General features: G+C 41.8%; 1 protein-coding gene across 4 annotated transcripts; it reads left to right on the top strand.

Moving 5' to 3' along the window:
* Window positions 1-6,880: 6,880 nt before the first annotated feature.
* On the top strand, window positions 6,881-16,621 carry RAD51AP2 (RAD51 associated protein 2). Of its 4 annotated transcripts, none has more exons than XM_039531700.1 (4): window positions 6,881-6,999; window positions 8,852-12,906; window positions 15,097-15,198; window positions 16,375-16,621. In XM_039531700.1, exons 2-4 carry the CDS (start codon window positions 8,889-8,891, stop codon window positions 16,491-16,493), a joined length of 4,239 nt encoding a protein of 1,412 aa, XP_039387634.1. In that variant the 5' UTR covers window positions 6,881-6,999; window positions 8,852-8,888; the 3' UTR covers window positions 16,494-16,621. The 4 variants fall into 4 exon arrangements, with proteins under 4 accessions (XP_039387634.1, XP_039387631.1, XP_039387632.1 ...); XM_039531697.1 differs by lacking the exon at window positions 6,881-6,999 and adding an exon at window positions 7,651-7,788; XM_039531698.1 differs by lacking the exon at window positions 6,881-6,999 and adding an exon at window positions 7,651-7,970.
* The last annotated feature ends 2,986 nt before the right edge of the window (window positions 16,622-19,607 follow it).

Genomic DNA, 19,607 nt, shown 5'->3' with positions numbered 1-19,607 from the left:
AGCCTGTACTAATTCTGTCAGGGTTTCCAGTGTTATGGATAACCTGTCATCCCTCTGGCACCTGCCCCTCCTGGACCACCCTTCTAAGAGTTTTCACACTGGAATGCCCACATGATTCTGGGAAACCCACCAACTTACTCCACTAGGACATGCCCACTAGCCAGCCAGAGATAGTAGAGGGAGCCAAACTGTGGTGGGTCAAAGACACCACATAATGCACCAACTAGTGTAGGTATGGGCCAACCACAGGGAAGCCCTTACAGTGCTATAAAGTCTATGATCTCTGAAAGGCTGGCCTTACAGGCCCTCAGAGTCTGAGTGGGCAACAGAGTCCTCTACTTGTCCCACAACTGTCTTGAGTCAAGTTTCCAGAGTTGTTGGGGCATCACCTGTGGATCATTGCTGGCCAGTGGTATGAATTCCTGGAATCTGTTATTATAGGTATAGTTTGACTTCTGTATTTGGGGGGGCAGCTCCAGTCAGGCCAACAGGGCGGTGCATCCTGGGGGGAAGGGCAAATTCCACGCCTGCCTGAAGCTTGCAGTTTGGGGGGAGGCATTGCCCTCTCTAAACACCTCCAAATTACACCCATCTCTGTCATCCTGAAATCAAGATAGAGCATCAGCAACACCATTATCTACTCCTGGAACATGCACTGCATGAAAAAGGATATTAAATGGCAAGTAATGTAAAATGAAGGCCCTCCCCAGCCTTATTACCCAAGCAGTCTTAGCTGACATATTTGCAATATGAACCATAGATTGGTTGTTGCACCAGAAATTGACTTTTTTGTTCTGAAAGTTTGTTCCCCAAATAGTGACTACCACCAGTATAGGAAAAAAAAATAATCAAGGAACGTGATGTCCCCTATAATATCCTGATCCGCCCAACTTTCTGTCCACCTCTGTGCATACCACTGTCCTTGAAAGTAAACCCCAAAAACTATACCTCCTGAGGCATCAGACTGTACCCACCGCTCTGAACTGCCAGTCCAAACACCATATTGAAACCCCACTGAACTCTTCCAGGAATCTTTCCCACACTTCTAAGTTTCCTTTCATTCCCCTTCTCATTCTAATAAAGTGGTGGGTTTTTTGCACTCCAGAGAAGGCTGACACCAGATGGGCACAAAATGCCCAATCAGGAGCCAAAACCCAACATGCAAAATTAGGCGCCCCATGACCACCTGTATTTCCCTCAGAGTAATTTTCTTTGCCCCTTTGAGAGCCTGTATCTGTGCCATGAACGATTCCAACTTCTCTGTAGGCAACCTAGAAACACTTCAAACTGTGTCCGCTTTGATGCCCAGGTATGTTAAACTTTGAGTAGGATCTTCTGTTTTTTCTGTGGCAAAGGGGACCCCAAGATCCTTGGCTAGGTTCTGAAATGCCTGAAGCATGTACTGACAGTTGCCTGTCCCTAACCTTGCTGCAAATAAGAAGTTGTCAAGCCAGTGTGCCACATGAGGCACACCAGTCTCATGTACAAATACCCACTCCAGAATGGAGTTGAATCTTTCCAAAGTGGCACATGACACTGAGTACCCCAGGGGCATGGCTTTATCAAAATAGTAATGGCCCTCAACCTGAAACCCAAGCAGATTAAAATCTCATAGACTTTAAATTCATAAAGCACCATCATGATCATCTACTCTGACCTGCACATTGCAGGCCACAGATCCTCACCCACCCACCCACTCCTGTAATAGACCCCGAACCTTTATCTGATTTACTGAAGTCCTGAAATCATGATTTAAAGACTTCAAGTTACAGAAAATCCACTGTTTACAGTAGTTTAAAATAACCCATGCCCCATGGAAGTAAGCCATGCCCCATGCTGCAGAGAAATGTGAAAAAAATCCAGGGTCTTTGCCAATCTGACCTGGGGAAAAATTCCTTTCTGACCCTAAATAGGGTGATCAGTTGGACTCTGAGCATGTGGACAAAACCCAGCACCTGGAAAAGAATTCTCGGTAGTAACTCAGAGCCCTCCCCATATAGTATCCCATCACCAGCCATTGGCTATATTTGATGCTAGCAGTTGCAGATCAGATAGATGACATTGTAGGAAGTCCAACCATACCATACCCTGCATAAACTTATTAAGCTCAGTCTTGAAACCAGTTAGTTTTTTTTGCCCCCACTGCTCCCTTTGGAAGACTGTTCCAGAATTTTACTCCTCTGATGGTCAGAAACCTCCATCTAATTTTGAGCCTAAACTTGATGTCCGGTTTATATCCCTTTGTTCTTGTGCCACACTGGCGCTTAATTTAAATAACTCCTCTCCTTCCCTTGTATTTACCGCCCCAATGTATTTAGAGAGAGCAATCATATCTCCCCATAGTCTTCATTTGGTTAGACTAAACAAACCAAGGTCTTTGAGTTTCATCTCATAAGGTAGAAAACCATTCCTCTGATCAACCTAGTAGCCCTGGGGTGCACTGGAAGCAACCAGAATGCAGACGTGATGGTGCATTTTGTCAATAGTGCCCTTCTAGGGCCACACTCCCTAACCATGGCTACTACAACATCAAATGACAAATATCTCACTGAACATAGCTATGGGTCAATATAATCATTTACTGGTGAGCCCCAGGGGTAGGACAGGTGATGTATCAGATGATGATCCCCTTCCCCTTCCTTAGTACCACACTCAGGGGAGATATGTGAAATCTGGCAGTGGAATACATCAGACGGGGCCTGCCCTGTCCCTGTTGCCACTTCTGTGGTGATATTTGCCCTTACTGGGTATGTCTACAATGCAATTAAAAACATGTGGCTGGCCCATTGTGATGATCCCCTCTGGTGTTATCCAGATCGGTGATCTGCTAGGTTACTCCAATTCTTGACTCTGGGAGCCATACTTACCCTGAACTGCTGTGAGAACCCCCACTCCTGGGCTGTTCATGCACAGCCTCTGGGATGTAAGCTGCTCCTTGGATTGTACAACTGAATGACACTAGACAATACCTCCTGTCCCAGACACAACCCTAGGAACTTCCGTCTTGCAGTGTCCAGTTATGCCTATTGGATGCTGCAAGCTTATATAAGTTCATCAATTTAACAAAGAATTTGATATGTACCAGGCTTGTTATCCCAAGGGGAGCCTCTGACACACTTCAAACCAAATGCACTGCTTCAGGCAGAATAAACAAACAAATTTATTAACTATTAAGATAGATTTTAAGTGATTATAAGTCAAAGCATAACAAGTCATATTTGGTCAAATGAAATAAAAGCAAAATGCATTCTAAGCTGATCTTAACACTTTCAATGCCCATACAAACTTAGAAGTTTTTCACCACAGGCTGGCTGGTTGCTCTTCAGCCAGGCTCTCCCTTTGATCAGTGATTCAGTCGCTTGGTGGTGATGTCTGTAGATGTAGGTGGAAGAGAGAGAGCAAGCATGGCAAATGTCTCTCCCTTTTATCATGTCTTTTCTTCCCTCTTGGCTTTGCCCCCCACTTCAGAGTCAGGTGAGCATTGCCTCATCGCAGTTCCAAACTGACCAAAGGAAAGGGGGTGACTCCCACCAGAGTCTAACAGATTGTTTTGTTGCTGCCTAGGCCAGCGTCTTTTGTTCCTGTGAGGCTGAGCTGAGTTTGTCCCTTACATGCCCTGATGAGATGTGAACTGCCTCTCTGTTCTTGGAGAGTTTTTGCCTGGGCTTGCTTTAAGCCACGAGGATACATTTTCAGCCTCATAACTATATACATGAAATTATAACCTATTACCTTCCTATAACATTACTGTAACAATTACTATAACATCACTATAACAATCATGATCAGTGCATCAGGAGCCTTCCAAAGACACATAACATGACAAACTTTTAATTGGATACCACACAATCATTTTATAAAGATGAACATGGTAGTGTAGGGTGTTCCCCCAAGGTACAGAGTGTCACACCGATGCCAGCTGACTCGGGCATGTGGGGCTCGAGTTCATGGGGTTGTTTAATTGCAGTGTGGATGTTTGGGTTCAGGCTGGAGCCTGGGCTCTAGGACTCTACAAGGTGGCACCACGTGACCTCTGTCCCACTTCCTGATGAGCAGTGGGATGGGAGGGAGTCAAGGCAACAGACCCAGTTTGGGCAGGGTCACCCAGGGATCCTGAACTTCTCTCTACCAGCATAGATGCACCATGTGACCCCCAGGCTCTCTACCCAGCAGGTGAGGGTTAGAAATGGGTCCTATAGGTGTGACTCCAGCAGGGCTGCTTGGCCACACAGAGCCAGGGCCCTTTCCAGCCACCCTAGTAGTACCACATGATGCCTGGCTCCCTCCCCCTCCAGAAGGGAGTCTGGACAAGGCTGCAGCAAGAAATTCTGCTCCTGCCAGACCATTTGCAGCTGTCATAGCTGCACAATTTGGCCCCCGGACTCCTCTCCATGGTGCAGGAGGGGCATTGGTTGCAGGCCCAACCTGGGCTGCTCTTTTCGGGGACCTGGCAGCCTTGGCAACTTCCTCCTGCAGCTCTCAGCCTCGCCACCTCAAGTGGGGCAGGGAACAGGAAGCCAACATGGTATCTCTCTCCAATAGCAGGCAGACCCCACATGCTGGGGGACAGGGGTACTAGCCACCTGCTGGGGAGAGGGACCCCTGGCTGGGGCAGACCCCTCACCTATTTTCCTCTGCATCCAAAGGAGGAGAAGGACTGCTGCTTCTGAAAGCTGGTGAATAACTATTAAATTTATGGCTCCATATGATGGGGAATGCTGGTCAATCAGCACTCCACTCCCCCAGCCAGCCAGTGGGTGCCAGATATTCCTAGGGAAGGAGCTACCTATTGTCCCTTGGTAAATGTCTCCCTCTCTTGCCGCTGGGATTGTCTGCATTTCACTGCCAGACCCATCAATTTCCCCCACACATTGATGCACATGGGTGGCATTTTTTAATCTTCTTGAAGATGCAGAATCCTTCACTTCCTTACTCCTGCACTGCAGCAGACTTATCAGCCTCAAGCCCCAGATGTTTTATACTACTATAGGCAAATAAAGAGATTATCTATCTGCTGACATTTCTGATATGCTGCTGAACAGTTCTCTTTCAAGTTCTATATCCATGTATGTTATATTCGTTTCATCTTCAAATTGCACAGAAAGTACTCTCTAGTTCGCACCTCCTTTAATTATACAAACTTTGAAATATCTAAAGAAATAACAGTGAAACCATTTAAAATAAATATGTAAAATTGTTATATCACTGATACAGTAATTTCAAACATTTACAAAATGTGATATTTTCACTAACAGTGCATTTGCCCTACAGCTCCATCTGGCAACAAGGAGACATGAATATATAACTTTCACTTCCAAAGCTGATTTCACTGTAATTTTGAATACATAGTATAATTAGGGTTTAACTTCCTTTACTGTATTGTTAGATGTTTACAGTATATAGGGGGTTTACAGTGACTCACCATATAAACATAAAAGCTATGTTTAGACTTTTAGAAATGACATACTATTGATCTGATTGTTATCTTTATTATTAGTGATATGTTTTGGAGCAGCACTCTGAGGACCCAAATAGATGGAGGCCCCCACAATGTGGGTTATAGGCTGTAATTTTCATGTCTCTAAGGTTCCTTTGATTATTGTAGCTATGGGGCCTGGGTAAAATTTAAAGCCAGTTTTAAAACTTGTTCAGTAAAACTAAACTGGTTTTAAAATTGGTTAGTACCATAGTATAGACTTGGTTTAAGGCAAAAAAAAAATTGGAGATATACCAATCTCCTAGAACTGGAAGGGATATTGAGTCCAGCCCCCTGCCTTCACTAGCAAGACCAATTTTTGCCCCAGATCCATAAGTGGCCCTGTCAAGGATTGAACTCACAAGCCTGGGTTTTACAGGCTAATGCTCAAACCACTGAGCTATCCCTTCCCCCAACCATATCCATTTTTACTGAACCAGTTTTAAAATGAGCCAGACTATGTCCCTACTGTTGCCCCCACAGTATGTTATAGGCATTAGCAGAGAGAGAGTTTCTGGTGTCAAAAGCCTCTGACTGTATATTATAAGCACAGGGCACTGTATGTTATGCTGGTGAGGGAGTAGGTGATGGTATTTTATGGCCCCTGTATGTTACTATTTAAAAAACAAACAACTTTCCAGATGTCCAAGAGCTAGTTATACCCCTGGAAATCTTGGATTTTAAGAATTTTAAAAGAAAAATTTGGTTACGATGTCAGTATTTTGCTGTGATTTATAATTTATATAAAGGATGAAGACTCTCCAGTCTGCAGCTGTTTTACTGCTTAATACTGGATAACACTGTACACATTAAGGCCTTCCTGATAATAACTTGGGGGCCCTTGAATGTCATTGGGGGGCGGGGGGGACAAATGTTCCCTTTGCCCCATCCCCTCAGGAACTCTGGGTCCCATTAGCAGATGGACAGTTTCTAGTGCAGACAGACTCTCAGAGTGATAAGAACATTATTTTAATGACAGTTTCTATTCTGGAGAGGTTGGCCCCAAGGCAAACCTATTTTGAAGGCATGTAGAGTGATTGCTGTTAGATTTGGGGCTCTCCCCAGCCTTCCTAATCCTGTCATCTATGGGCCCAAACCTGCCATCCCTGTGCACACAAATCCCAACCTGCTCTGTCCCCTCCTTAGTGAGGCTCCCCACAGGAGAAGTTTGTGTCACTTGATGGGTCCCCCGTCCCCTCAGAGATGAGAGTGACTGGGCTCCTTTTTCAGGGGTCACTCCAAAATGCAAAGTTTCTGTGGGGGAGGGATGTACAGACTAATTCCACCCTTTCCAGGATGAAGAAGTGTTGGGACTTTCCTTCATCCAGTTGGTTCTTCTTTCTTCCCTGGCTTGTGCAGCTCCCCAGTGGCCAAGGAAGCACAAGTCACTAGAGCTGTGACTAGTGCAGACTGGTCCCAGATCTAGGGTCGAGGGTGATGCCATTTGCTAACTCAGCAAGTTTCCTGCCCAAAACAGCCTATCCGCTGGGCTTATATTAGAGTCCAGGACACAGGAAAAACAGGTGTTGCCTTAGAGAGGGGCAGGCAGCCTCTATGAAGGGGAAACTGCCTCAGAGAAGAGAGAGGGGGCGGTCACCTCAGTGAGGGGGAAACTGCCTCAGAGAGGGGAGAGAGGCACAGGCACTTCTGTGAGGGGGAAACCACCTCAGAGAGGGGAGATAGGGGTGGGCAGCCTCAGTAAGGAGGGAACCACCTCAGAGAGGGGATAGAGGGGCAGGCACCTCCGTGAGGGGGAAATCACCTCAGAGAGAGGAGAGAGGGGCAGGCACCTCTGTGAGGGGGAACCACCCCACAGAGGGGAGAGAGGCACGGGCACTTCTGTGAGGGGAAAACCACCGCAGAGAGGGGAGATAGGGGTGGGCAGCCTCAGTAAGGAGGGAACCACCTCAGAGAGGGGATAGAGGGGCAGGCACCTCCATGAGAGGAAACCACCCCACAGAGGGGATAGAGGGGCAGGCACTTCTGTGAGGGGGAACCACCCCACAGAGGGGATAGAGGGGCAGGCACCTCTGTGAGGGGGAACTGCCCCACACAGGGGATAGAGGCACAGGCACTTCTGTGGGGGGGGAAACCATCCTCAGAGAGGGGAGAGGGGGTGGGCAGCCTCAGTGAGGAGGGGAACTGCCTCAGGGCGGGGAGAGAGAGGTGGACAGCCTCTGTGAGGGGGAAGCTGCCTCAGGGAATTGGGAGAGCTGCCGCACTTAGAGGGGAGAGAAAGGCAGGCTTCACTGAGGGGAACTATTACCTCACTGTACAGAGGGACAGGACTTAGTTGCTCCTGCCAGTACAGGGTAAATACCCTCCTACCTCAGAGCCATGGGGAACTATTCCATTCCTTGACGAGCCAGTGACCTTGTAGCTCTCCCCATGGCCATTAAAGTAGGAGATCTGCCACTCAATGGATTCCCCATGGTCTTCGAATCAGGGGACCTGGCACACTCCATAAGGCACACTTTAAGTCACACTTCCACTGGTATGCTGAGGTCAAGCCCTGTAGACACATAATCCTCATGTGACCCTGGAAATTGGAGACCCAGTCTGCCCACAGTGTTTTGGGTGTTTAATGCTTACTCTACTTAAAGCTTCTGAAAGAGTTGGTGATAATTTGGCTAAAAATAGTAATTTAACAGCAATATGTCTACTTTTCTCCTCTTAAATACAAATGTTCATTTTGCCCAAATATGACCCATTCCCCTTTTTTAAACAAAGATGCTTCACATAAAGATGCATTTAGATAAACTAACATACTACATAGTGTGTTAGTCATAAATAAACCTTCTCTTAATGAGATGCAATGCTTTTGCCACCCTTTATTCTCCAGGTTGGTTTTGCAGCTCTTTCTCTGAGTTTCTCTATAAATCAGCACATAGTGACAAGAATGCTGGCTGGATTTTGCAGACTTGACAACCTTAAAGGGCCTGCACTCTACATCTGAAGAACTCATTACTAAGGGCTATTTATTTGAAAAATTGTAATGAATACTCTGATTTTTGGCAAAATTCAGTGTGATAAATGATCCAATAATATGATTAATATTTCAAACTTGACATTCTCTTGACACACTGGAGGCAATTCCTTCCATTTTAAGCTCATGCACATCTTGGATTTGTAATGAATGGATAACTTCTGTCTGGTTAGCTTTAACTTAAACATATTGTGGATACAGAGCAAATATGATTATGGCAATATTGCTATAACTTCCTTATAATAGCAAGGTGGTAATAATATGAATGTGTGTTTTTTGGCTTTATAGAGAAATAGTTCTTAGTTACTTATTTTTGTATTCTGTACAGTTTTAAAATTATTTAAAAATAAGTTTAATTTTTAATCATTGCATATTTCTTTACATTTCAGGACTGCCATATCAAGCAAGTACCAGATATTTCTGAGGATGAAAGGCTTGAGTTACCAGACATTTTTATCCATGTCATCAAATGAAGCTGATGGGTACCCATATCCAAAACGAATTAAAATAGAAAATAATCATACAAGTGTAGAGAAAGAGGAGCAACAGCAGTTAGAACAAAGAACATTCCTTGTGGATGAATGTAGGAAGTCATCAAATAAACCTATATATTTATCAGAAGGATCACTTCATTTCAGTCAAAATGCTTGTAGATTAGAAAAGGAAATCAGTGGTAGAGAAAGAAAAACTAGCATGTGTGAGTTTATAGATTTTAAACCTTGGATTAATGAAAAATTGCAATGCAGGCTATTAGAAAACAAACTGTTCACTAAAAAATGGAATATTGAAAATGAAGAGCATAGTATTATAAGAGATGACTCTTTATTGAATGTAAATGGACATTCTTCTGAAGAAGGATTATACCAAACGTGGAATGTAAACAAAAACAGCAAAAATATAGCAGAAAATAATAAAACAGACAATGATAATGAGCTTAAATTAAATGCTTCACTTTCATCTGTAAACACAGATTTGTTTCAGGTAAAAACATCAAGTCAGAAAATTGGCACTGATAACAAGTGGAAAAAACACCAGCTTTTAGATGTTCCATTTTTATGTGGCATTAATTCTACATTTTCTGAAATAAAGAATAACGACAGAAACAACTGTTTAAAAAAATTGCCCACTGAAGAAAATAAAGATCATTATGGTAATGAGAGTGAATCTGTTGAACAACTAGGTAATAAAGAAAAAAATGCTTCACCACATACATTTCCTACATTAAAATTGTTTAAAAATATACAAACATTCAAAATCCCTCAAACAATTTTTTTTATGAAAGGGAACATAAGTAAATGTTCTAATGCTTCAAATACATTAAATAGTAACATATCAACTAATTTGAAGGAGCTAGAACAGAAGAATTTTAAACATCAAACATATGTGATGCAATCTGCAAAGATTTACTGTTCCCAAAACATATCTATGATAAGGAAACAAAAGTTTCAAAATGATAAAAATATTGTGAATGCTGCTAGTGTTTGTTCTGAATTTAATAAAAGTAACCACCAATCTGTTAGTAAGCAAAAGACTTTGGCTTTAGCAGAAGAAGAAGAAAAAATAACTGAGAATAATTTAAGGAACAACATGAATAGTGTCAAGTGTAATCAAATGTTTGCTAAAAGGATTGTCAAGGAGAAAGAGCTAGGAAATGAAGAAGGCAATGAAGATCAGGAACCAAACATATACCTAAGTGTTCACACATACTTTGGTTCTAAAACAACTCAAAGTGATGAATGTAGCAACCCTACCAATATTTTGAAAAGAACATGGGGAAAAGTCAGTTATGAGGATGTGACATTTAATATACAGGAAACAACTATTCCATTGATATCAGAAGTACTAAGGAACAGAGATTTAAACATAAATTATGACATGCATTGTGCTAACTGTAACAGGAATTTACATGAATCAGAATTAAAACTTTCTACAACAAAAATACTTGACATCAAAAGATACTTATCTAAAACTGTTGTCACCAAAGGCAATTGCCCCTATAGTACTACACAGGATTTGCCAGATACAAGAGACATTGACAAGATATTGAAGAGGAAAAAGCTGACTGAACCAAAAATCTTCTTTCATGATATGTTATTAGGCAGTCTGAGGACAAGACCTGGATCTTTAAATGAAGAGGTGCTTAAACATCAAGAGGATGACAGTATCATAGGCTGGTTTCATTTGTATGAAAAGTTAAAGTCAGTAGAACAATACAGCATTCCAGAGCTAATAACCAGTATTAATAACAATAGTACACATATTTATTTGCAAGTTACTGTTTCAGAACAGCAAAATGTGAACACGATAAAATCAAACCTTGCTTTTTTCCCCTATAATATAAATTGTTTACATCCAGCTGAAGAAAAATGTATACCAGTGGAGAAAAATCCTTTCTATTGCAGAAAACAAGTTAAGAGAAACTCACACATAAATAATAATTTGGAAGGAAACACAAAGTCTCAGCAAAAATACATAACTTATCCAGGTATGTGTAAAGAAATTATAAATCCTAAATTAGTAAAAAATGTTGGTTTTCAATTACATCATAAATATCAGAAAATTCATTATTCTAGCACTGTAACTGAACACAAGGAAGCTTCTTTTCTACACAAAAGAGCACTGTTTCATAACCAACAAAGAGCGCCACCTGAAGGGAGATGTGCCAAACAATACTGCCTCTTATCCAGAGGTAGTACAGGAATGCATAGTATCATTTCAATGTTTGACAGTGAAGAAAAAGATAGTAAAAGGCAACTTTTAGTTGCTAATGGACTGCTTTTACCAAGGGACAATTTCGACAGTTCTTTCTTATGGAAGAGAAATTGGTGCAGTACCAAAAAAATATTGACAGAAACAAACCTTGGACTTCTGAATTATTTGCCTTCAATTTCAAAAATGAAGTTTGAAAAGTTAAATAATAAATGTTCAAATCTGCAAATGCTGGTAGCTACAATAAAGCATAAGAAGAAGAAACAAAGAAAAATACATAATATTGCTTTTCCTAAAGAAAAGTTTAAAACTTTGCATTCTGTTTTAAGTGAAAATATAAAAAACAGAAGCAGGAGAATCACAAATAGTGTGAACTTTGCACATGAAGCCACAAATCTTATTCCAAAATATCTGAGAACCGCTAACAAAGAAAACTCTGACAAAAAAGGGTATGCCAATTGTAGACAATTGCAAAAAAATTGCTGTAGCAGTCTTCCAAAAATACCCTTTTTTTCTATTTTTGACACATACGAAAAAATTCCTCTCAGTACTGATTCTGAGGAAATGGAACAAATTCCACTTGTAAGGCAAATTAATCCTAATAATGAAAAATACATTGAAGAAAGCACAGTTGCTAGTATAAAAAGTGTTCACAATGTCCCTGCTAAATCAGATGTTTGTATTCTACCTGAATTGTCAACAATAGTAAACTGTAACTCTGAGTTACTGCCAGACAGTAGAAATAGTCAACATTTAGAAAATGAAAGAAAATATGTACACTTCCTAAATACTGGTTTAAATTATGGAAACATATTTCACTGTTTCTTAGACAATGGCCAGTGTTCCACTTCACCATTCTATTGTGGCTCTTTTACAGATAAAGATGTAGTACTAAAAACTGAAGAGGGACATTGTAGGAGTTTCTTGAGTGATGACACAGAAAAACTGTGTGAAGAAATGAACAGCATTTTACAATCTCAAATTGTGAGGAGTTCTGAAGTATCTTATAATAATAATATGTATTTTAAGGTTCACAGAGAAGAAACAATGACTTTTTCTCTAGATGAAGACATTCAGAAAGATAGAAATTTTTGCACACTCAATTCAAAGCCAATGACTATAAAACAAAATCTTGAAGATTTACAAGAAGTGGGAGAAATAAGTTCTGGGAAAAATTATATAACTAACAAAAATCAGCTTCAGACTATACTGCATGGAAGTAGATCAACTAATTTAATTTTGTCATATTCAGAAGATGAATCTGCAATATGTGTTGCTTCAGGAGACAAATTAATACCACATTTATCCATAATGGACAATGGATGTATTGAAGATATGACAGATCAGCATTTACCGTCAGAAAGTAAAAACATATCTGAATTTGAAATGAAGAGCAAATTTGATTTAGTGTTAGAAGAGCTTTGTATGTTTCATGAAATTAGTAAGGAACATGAAAATAAGCTATCCAAAGTAGAAACAAACACTATACAAGAAAATCCTCAAGAATTGAATAATTCTGAAGGGGTAGATGAAAATTTAAAAAGTGTTTCTCAGACAAAAGTATGCATTTCCTTTCCAATCTGTGGTACTACAGCAGGGCAAAATATAACTAAGAATAACCAAAGTTCATTTAAAGGAAAAATATTAAGTAGAAATGTAAAGCAAAAAGTACCTCATGAGTTCTGTTCTTCAAGTATGTCAGATGAAGAATTGCTCTATGCGCTTTCTGAAGAAGGTAAGCAAATATAATTATTTAAAATATTATTGAATATGTTAATAAATATTTAAATAAATACTTGTAATCAAATTTTGTGCTCTGCTACGTGGGTGTTCTATTGAGGACATGCCTGTTCTATTGAGACGTGGTGCCTGGGTACTAATGAGAAGCTCTTATCCATACAGTAGCAGAGCAGGATTCTAGCTTATGAACAATTTTTTTGTACCCCGTGTAAAGCCCAAGTATTGAAAATTGTCTTTGCCCATTGGGTTTGTGCCAGTATTAGTGGGACAGAATCCTTCCCCAAATGTAGAGCAACTGCAAAGCTCTTGCAGCTTGTGAAATTCAGGAGCGGCAGTGTCTCAGTGCACACATCCTATGAGACAGCTCTTTAGTAGAAACGTAACACCTACAGACCCCGGTCATTGATGGGTGGGATCGAACCTGGGGCTTCTGGAGCTTAGTGCATGAGCCTCTACTGCATGAGCCAAAAGGGCACATGCTCCTTAGCTAAGGCTGTAGCAGACTCATTAATCTCTAAGTGGTCTCAGTGCCACTAGATGGGACAGGGCATCACTCCCAGGAGGTGTGTGGGTTACATACTTTCCCTAGCTGAGGAAGCACCTCCCGAGCTCCACCAGAAATCCCAAATGAGCCCCTGCTTGTAACACTGACAGAACCTGGTCATTAGCAGGGCCTTTGGAGCTTAGTACGTAAGCCTCTACTGCATGAGCTAAAAGCCATATGGCCCTCAGCTAAAGCTGTAGCAGAGAGGGGACAGAGCACCACACCCAGGAGGTGCTAATTTTGTAAAGGAGAAGTACATTTTCAGTTTTAAAAATATTCACTAGAATATAATTATTGCATGGGAGCAGACATCTTTTTATGAATATTGCTTGGGATAATGGTCACTGTTACATATTTACCTACCTTACAAGGTTTGAGGCTCTATTGTGATTTTTTTTGTTAAGGCAAGGTCCAAAATGGGAGTGGGAGCTGTAAGGGAATTTACAGAATTGCCAGGCTCTGGCTGCATTGAGACAGCAGTTGATCAATCAGAAGCCTGCCTAGTGGTTCTATAGGAAATATAGGAATTAAGTACTGAGCTAATGTCACTAGTACAGTGCACGGGCTTCAGTACTTCAGTACTTCCTATAGCTCATGCAATTCTCTAGGGTAGCATCCTATCCTTTCCTCTGCCACAGAATTCCTATGCAATGCTAAAAAAATCACTTAAACCAAACTTTTCAGAGGTGGTCACTAACTGTGTGTTCCACATTTTTTGGGTACCCAATTTGAGATTCTGGAGACTGATTTGCAGAACTGTTGAGCGCTCACAGCTGCAACTGAAGTTATATTCAAAGCATAACTCCCAATAGAAAGTGCTATAGGATGCTAAGTACTCTGAAAAATCAGGTCCTAGGCATCTCAAATTGGGCATCCCAAATTAGTGCATACTTTTGACTTAAATCTCTTTATGCCTCAGCTCTCTATCTGTACAATGGCATAATAATAGCCCCTCACCTCACAGAGATTTTATGAAGATACACTAATTAATGTTTCTGAAGCACTCAGTGACAATAGTGATGAGTGCCATAGAAATGTCCATGAGGAAATTAATAATTCTGCATAGCAGGGTTTGAATAGTGTGCAGTAAATAATGCTTAGGGATACACATTGAACAATAAGGATAAAACAAAATACTGAATAGCTCCTCATTACTTGAGCATCATCCGTCCTGTGCCCTGAATGAGTCAGGGATTTATGGAAAATTAGTATGTGATTATGTAATTAAAGACTGTGTCATAATATATTTTTGCAAGGGAGATGAATTAAGGTTGCACAGGCAACCTTAATTCTGGCATTTCTTAGCTTTTGAGTGTTTGACTTTGCAATCTTAATAATGTTCTTTTAATATGGTTTTTTGTGTAATAATAAGTAGGGGTAAGAATTAAGGAGAATGAGCCGTAAAATTGTCTTTTCGTACAAGTGTCTTATTGAAAAAGTATGAGAGACAAGAACTACAGACAATGAATGATGCATATGCAGAGCTGTATATGCCATGTAAGCAGACTTTTTAAATTATATGTCATGCATATATGTGACATTTTTACTCATACCATTTACAAGCAGTACAAATTGCAACTTTTAATTATCTACATATAGCAGTTTAAAAGTTAAATGTGATATTTATGCTTCTGTTTTAAGACTATGTTGATTCAGGCTGTAAAAATCGATTCCCATGGGACCCTGTTTTTTTGTCTCACACATTTATGAAGGAAAGACGTGACAGTTTACAGAAAGAAAGAGGTAAGAATAAAGTTATTATTCTAATTATGCAAAACATTCCAGTGTTATTAAAATATTACAAAAATGTGTATTTACTTTTTTCCATTTTCTATAGCACAGCAATTATGTATCTTTTTAATTGTTGATTAGCATGGCGGTATCCTGTCATTCATACCTTATCTTTGTGTTTAGAACAGGTGGGCAAATCATACCCTCCTATTCTATAGGTAGAGGGCAAAAGCCCCAAGGATGTTGAGTGGCGTGGGATGCAGAAAGAGGAAGGAGCACTTTCTCTACTGTATTTGCCCTTCCAGTATAGTGGAAGTCCTTCCATGGAAGCTCTACAGTGATATACTTCAGGGCAGGGAGTGGGAGGGAAGGTAGGGCTACTGTCTTCAGCATCAACCCCCTTTGCTAGGAAATCAACAAGTGAATGATGATCCAATCAGCTTTAAATTTCTCACTGTCCCACTTTGTGCCCTGAAACTGGTAATTGCAGACAGCAACAGCCAGAAGGGGAGTCTTGGAGCAAGCAGGATGACTCCATATAGTGAACAATTTTGTCATGTGCCATAGAACTTTATTAGAATAAGTTAAACTCTCCCTAAGCAACTTTCTCTCTCCTTGTTTTACTGTAGAGTTGTCTAGAATCTTCCCCAACTTCCTCTGACCTGACTTCCAGCTATATTTTAAACAATCAGTACACGTGCATACTCCCATCCTTCCCTCTTTTTTCATATAATTAATATTTAACACAAATTTTAGTTCAAGAAGAGTAACCAACTTCACCACTTGTTCAGGTCTAATTATTATCTGGGTTTGAGATGGGGTTATGTCTAGTTGATTCGCCTGTATTGTCAAATCCCAAAAGGTGTAGACTACTGCTCAATGGCTCTCCCTAACAAGTCGTTTTCCTGGCCATATTTATAATATAGTGTCTTGTGTTCTGATTGTTTGAAGTATAATGTAATAAGTTGGTCCTTATTATGGGTACAGACAAAACTATATATCCTTCATATTCTATCTTTCTATGTATTTTTTATAGTATCCATCTCCATAGTACTAACTGTCGAGTGTCCAGTATAGTACCCATGGTTGATTTCTATGTCCTAAAGGAATGTACTTTATATGTACATGATATGAAAATGGGTTTTTGCTTTCATCATTGATTTCTCTCTCTTTTGTTTATATATTTAGGAAACTATTTGTCACATGAAATTATAAGAGTGCAGCCTCTTAAAACATGCAGTGGCCCTATCAGGATTGGGCTGTCAAGAAAAGCTAAACCCAAAAAGCTTCACCCGTATCTGAAATAATTTCATGGATTCTTTTACCAACATTGAAGCAGAACAGCTAATTAGACTTTAGTATCATAAATCACTTTGTCTGATAATTGTTGAACTGTTTTGTAAATCATTAATATAGATAGTTTATGTTTACTATTTTTGGGTTTTACTATATTAATATTGCGTTACTGTTTGGTGATTTATTCAGGATTACTCTTGTGAATATTTGAAACTAAAGAGTTTTTATAATAAATATTTATTAGTAAAAATGTTGATAGAAAATAAGACACTATTAAAGTTTATGTAACATTAATAGAAATCTGATGTGTGTAATAAGCCTCATTTTTCATAAAATATTAACAATATACAATTTAAATATATGTGTTTTATGCAACAAAATATTAAGATAGTCTCATGATTTACATGATGTTTAGAACCCACTTAAAATGATTAGATCATCAAAAGTTATTACAAGCAAATATCTAATTATCATTATTTGTTGTGATCTGTTACATCATCAGCATTTTCCCACAGCTACCAGCTATGATGTTCACAAAGATAGGATTATGATTTAAGGTAAGAATTAAGCAGAAGGAGCAGATAAACTAAGAATAAGATATTTTCATGCGAATGTCCTCAATAATAAATAACAAGAGAATAGAACTATATAAAAATTAGAAGCGTAAGAAGAAAATGTCACATTTTCCCATACATTCTGCTTATGTATCATATTCAACTCTTTTATACTTGTAATATTTTTGTAGATCTATTCCCCTATGGTGAATTTTGGCTTTCATGTTGTTTCTGATAACATATTGTGATGGAGCAAGGCCGGATGGCTACAGGAAAGTACTCAGGAACAGGTATGTTAGCCCCAGGCTTAGCAAATCCCTAGTACCATGGGAACCAAAATGGCAGTTGCTCCAGGGTAATTATGGCACCTGGGGCCAATTAAGAACTTTCTAGAAGGCACCGGAGAGAGCTACATTGATTGGAGCACCTGCAGCCAATCAGGGCAGGCTAATTAGGGCACCTGGTATAAAAAGGGGAGCTCACTTCAGTCAAGGAGGAGGAGCCAGAGGAAGGAAGGGTGTATGAGGAGCTGGGAGCCAGAGACACAAGGAACTAAGAACTGAGAGGGTGTACTACTGGAGGATTGAGGAAACACCATACAATCAAGCAGTATCAGACACCAGGAGGATCCTATGGTGAGGATAAGAAAGGTGTTTGAAGGAGGCTATGGCAGGGGTGGGCAAACTTTTTGGCCCAAGGGCCACATTGGGGTTGCAAAACAGTATGGAGGGCCAGGTAGGGAAGACTGTGCCCCCTCCCAAACAGCCTGCCCCCCACTCCTTATCCGGGGGGGGTGCCCAGGTCCGAGGGGCTGGGCTTGGAGCTGGGAGTCAGGGCTGGGTGGGGAGGATAGGTTTGGGGGGTGCCCACCTCAGAGGGGCTGGGCTTGGAGCTGGGGGTCAGGGCTGGGCCTGCGGGGTAATGGGGTCAGGGGGTGCCTGACAACCATGTCCCTGAGGACCCCCCAATCCAAACCCCCCTTCCCTGGCCCCTGACCGCCCCCCCACAGAACCTGTGCCCCCTGAGTGTCCCCGGGACTCCCTGCCCCTTAGCCAGCCCCCCGGCCTTGGCTGCTTACCCCCGGCTCACTGCGTGCCTCGAGAAGCGGCCCTGCCCAGCGAGGCAGCCGCGTGGCTCCGGAGGGGGCTGAGCTCTTCCCTGCTCAGAGCCGCGTGGTGAGGGGGCGGGGCTGCGAGCTCCGGGCTGAGCTCAGCTGCCCCCGCTCGGCGTGGAGCTCCCAGCCCCGCCCCCTCACCACACGGCTCTGAGCGGGGCAGAGCTCAGCCCCGCCCCCCAGCCAAGCTGCTGCTGCGCTGTTTAGGACCCAGGCACGAACAAGCGGAGGAGGAGCGGCCCGTCTTCTGCAGCCAGGCGGGGCCATGCTACCGGCAAGGGGCCATCCCTCTCCCCCAAGCGGAGCCAGTAGCGCGGCCCTGCCCCGGCTGCAGGGGACAGGCCGCTTCTCAGGGGACAGCGGCAGGATGAGCTGGGGCCCCAGCCTTTTGCCGCCCCCTATATTTTGCCGCCCTAGGCACCAGCTTGTTTTGCTGGTGCCTAGAGCTGCCCCTGCTCCTGGGTCAGGAGCTCGGGGGCCGGGCAGGACAGTCCCGTGGGCCGGATGTGGCCCGCGGGCCGTAGTTTGCCCACCCCTGGGCTATGGGGAAGTAGCCCAGGGAGCTGTAGCGGTCAAGCAGCGGTTACAAGTAGCACTATAGAGACTGCTGCAATTCACAGGGCCCTGGGCTAGAACCCGGAGTAGAGGGCGGGCCTGGGTTCCCCCCAAGCCTCGCTACTCCTAATCAGACATAGGAGGAGGTGATCCAGACTGTGGGTTTCATCCAAGGGGAAGACCACTGAGGGGAGGAAATCCGCCAATAAGCGCAGGACCTACTAGAGGAGAGGAGAGGAGGAACTTTGCCACAATATCTGAAGCAGGGTAGTGCTATACTTATAATAGAAAATGGATACAAAACCATGTTGGGGGTAAGTCTTCAATATTTATTTGTTTTTGTATTTTATTTCCAACTGGGTTCTAGTTATATGTTGAAAAAATTACTTCAACATGATGTAAAGAATTGCTCATATAAGCTCTTGGAAATGTTGAAAAAATAGCTCAAAAATAATTCTCATGTATTGTATATTATAGTTAGTTCAGTTTTCTAGTTCTTTATTAATAAGGACATTTGCATAAAAGCAGCACTTGAAGAAGAAATGCTGGACCTTGTGTGTATTTCACATGTGGTACGTATGCGTGCCATGCGCCCGAGTCCAGAAGTTCTTACAAACAGTGTCCATTGGTCCATAGCCCTGTGTTCCTGACCAAGGGTATTTCCCATTGTGTTTCCCAATATGTATTCCCAGAAAATCTGAAATGCAATTCCTTGCCTGACTCTTTCTCATCTCTTCCCCCAAATTGCAATGCATCTACTGTCTGGGTGATAATGCATCTGCACATCAATGCAGTTCTTGGCAGCTGCCCAGTTTTTCCATCAGCAAGCTCTTTGGTTCAAGAAGCTCCCTCCTCTCAATCCCTCACTCTTCTTCTGACTCTGAACTCAGGCAGCCCCTTCT

Source organism: Mauremys reevesii, linkage group 3 (assembly GCF_016161935.1).
Source record: "Mauremys reevesii isolate NIE-2019 linkage group 3, ASM1616193v1, whole genome shotgun sequence".
Lineage (NCBI taxonomy): Eukaryota > Metazoa > Chordata > Testudines > Geoemydidae > Mauremys > Mauremys reevesii.
This window is presented reverse-complemented; position numbering and strand designations above follow the sequence as displayed.

Coding starts and splice junctions, on each gene's coding strand:
- RAD51AP2 (XM_039531700.1), top strand. CDS start 8,889: ATGAAAGGCTTGAGTTACCAGACATTTTTATCCATGTCATCAAATGAA. Junction 12,907..15,096: donor CTATGCGCTTTCTGAAGAAG/GTAAGCAAATAT, acceptor TTCTGTTTTAAG/ACTATGTTGATTCAGGCTGT. Junction 15,199..16,374: donor CAGTTTACAGAAAGAAAGAG/GTAAGAATAAAG, acceptor TTATATATTTAG/GAAACTATTTGTCACATGAA.